This window comes from Belonocnema kinseyi, chromosome 5, assembly GCF_010883055.1.
Source record: "Belonocnema kinseyi isolate 2016_QV_RU_SX_M_011 chromosome 5, B_treatae_v1, whole genome shotgun sequence".
NCBI classification, from domain to species: domain Eukaryota; kingdom Metazoa; phylum Arthropoda; class Insecta; order Hymenoptera; family Cynipidae; genus Belonocnema; species Belonocnema kinseyi.
This window is the reverse complement of record NC_046661.1, coordinates 8,006,504-8,008,084: the sequence shown is the minus strand read 5'-3', so window position 1 is coordinate 8,008,084 and position 1,581 is coordinate 8,006,504. Positions and strand designations below refer to the sequence as shown.

Below are 1,581 nucleotides of genomic sequence, written 5' to 3'. Positions count from 1 at the left end.
CGTGATTCGTTCAATGTTTTAAAAAATATAGATATTTCAACAAAATGTGATGCCGAAATTCAACACACCGCAACTTCCGTACTTTTAAAAAATTTTCAAAAATCCTTCAGACCCCAAATGTCTTATATAATACTATAATTTCACAAAGTTCACCTCAAATCGAAAAACCATTTGCAGATCCTGATATACCTGACGTGTACTGCCCCCTTTGTATTTTGAGCCGCTGAATCCGAATCCGACACCTCAGAATTAGGACTTAATGAGAAAACTTTCCTCTAGCCTAGGGGAAAAATAAAAATATCTAATAATAAAAAATCCATAAAGTAAATTGCATAAAACTTACAACCTTTATAATTTAAAATTCAGAATTCTATCAATTGCAATCTTTATGATTGAACTATACCTTATCCTCAGTATAAACGGATAATGTATCTTACACTGACGCTATGTTTTAAAATTTATTTTAAATGTTTGGGTGAAAATGACATATCTATTAAGAAATTCATAGGCATATAAATAACCCTTGATGCATCCTAAAATGAAAAAGCGACATTCTTCTAATCATATACGACAATAGAATTCTTATCCTCCTATATATCTAATAGAACCCTTAAATGGAATAAAATTGTGTGATGTTTGAAGATTGCATTTCTATTTGTCCCATCTTGAATTGTAACCGTTGCAGCCACCGCAACAGTTTTTTATTCGCTTCTTGACGACTGGATGTGAAGAAATCCATTGTTGAGTGTGACAAATAGTTATGGTGACTTTTTAATCGCATAAGAAGATGTCCAGGATACTAAAAATAAGAAAAAAATACGTATTAAATTTTGTTCTATGAAGATGTACAATTGATTTAAATGTGTTTTGATTACACAGCCACACAAAAAAAGTGTGCGGATCTGGTAACAAGACACACGTATTCCTATGGATTTTGGGGCGCTGAATTCAAATTCGGTATCAAAAATCACCCATCACGTCATGGTTGAGCCATAACCTCAAAAAATGACAAAAAATCATGCACTGAGGCAAATAAATTTCAAAATAATGCCAGTGATGCACATTTTCACTTCAAAAACATGTCCACAACTGTGAAGGATCAAGCCTTGCCTAATATCAACTTATTTAACATAACTTTACCCAACAGAACCTGACCTCACCTAACCTGAATTAACAGAAATTTATTGAACTACACGTAAAACTCTGGAAGAATATTTTCCCACTAGCAAATGTGTGCTACGTCGAATGGATCAACTCGAGCCTAAACTAGAAATAAATCTAACCTAGCCTAACCTAACCTAACTTAACCTCACGAAACACAATTAAACTGATTGTGTTGTCCCGCTGTGTTTGCGGTACCTTTTGAATCAGTTTGGGCTTAACCTGCAAAGAGGACAAACCTATCCTAACCTAAAAATACCTAACCTAACCTAACCTAACTTAACTTCACGTAACAAAATTAAACTCTTTGTGTTGTCCCGTTGTGTTTGCGGTACCGTTTCATTCAGCTTCGGCTTAAGCTACATAGAGGTTTAACCTATCCTAACCTAACAAAACCTGACCTAACCTAACCTAGCCGAA

At 34.3% G+C, this 1,581-nt stretch overlaps 1 protein-coding gene across 1 annotated transcript in view; it reads right to left on the bottom strand.

Annotated features, from left to right (window-relative positions):
• Positions 1–324: 324 nt before the first annotated feature.
• Positions 325–1,581, bottom strand: part of LOC117172910 (protein unc-79 homolog) — a 600,505-nt gene continuing 599,248 nt past the window's right edge. Inside the window, exon 13 of the mRNA XM_033361204.1 lies at positions 325–799. Within this exon, the coding sequence (XP_033217095.1) occupies positions 611–799 (189 nt within the window). The 3' untranslated portion in view covers positions 325–610. The remainder of the gene's footprint in view (positions 800–1,581) is intronic.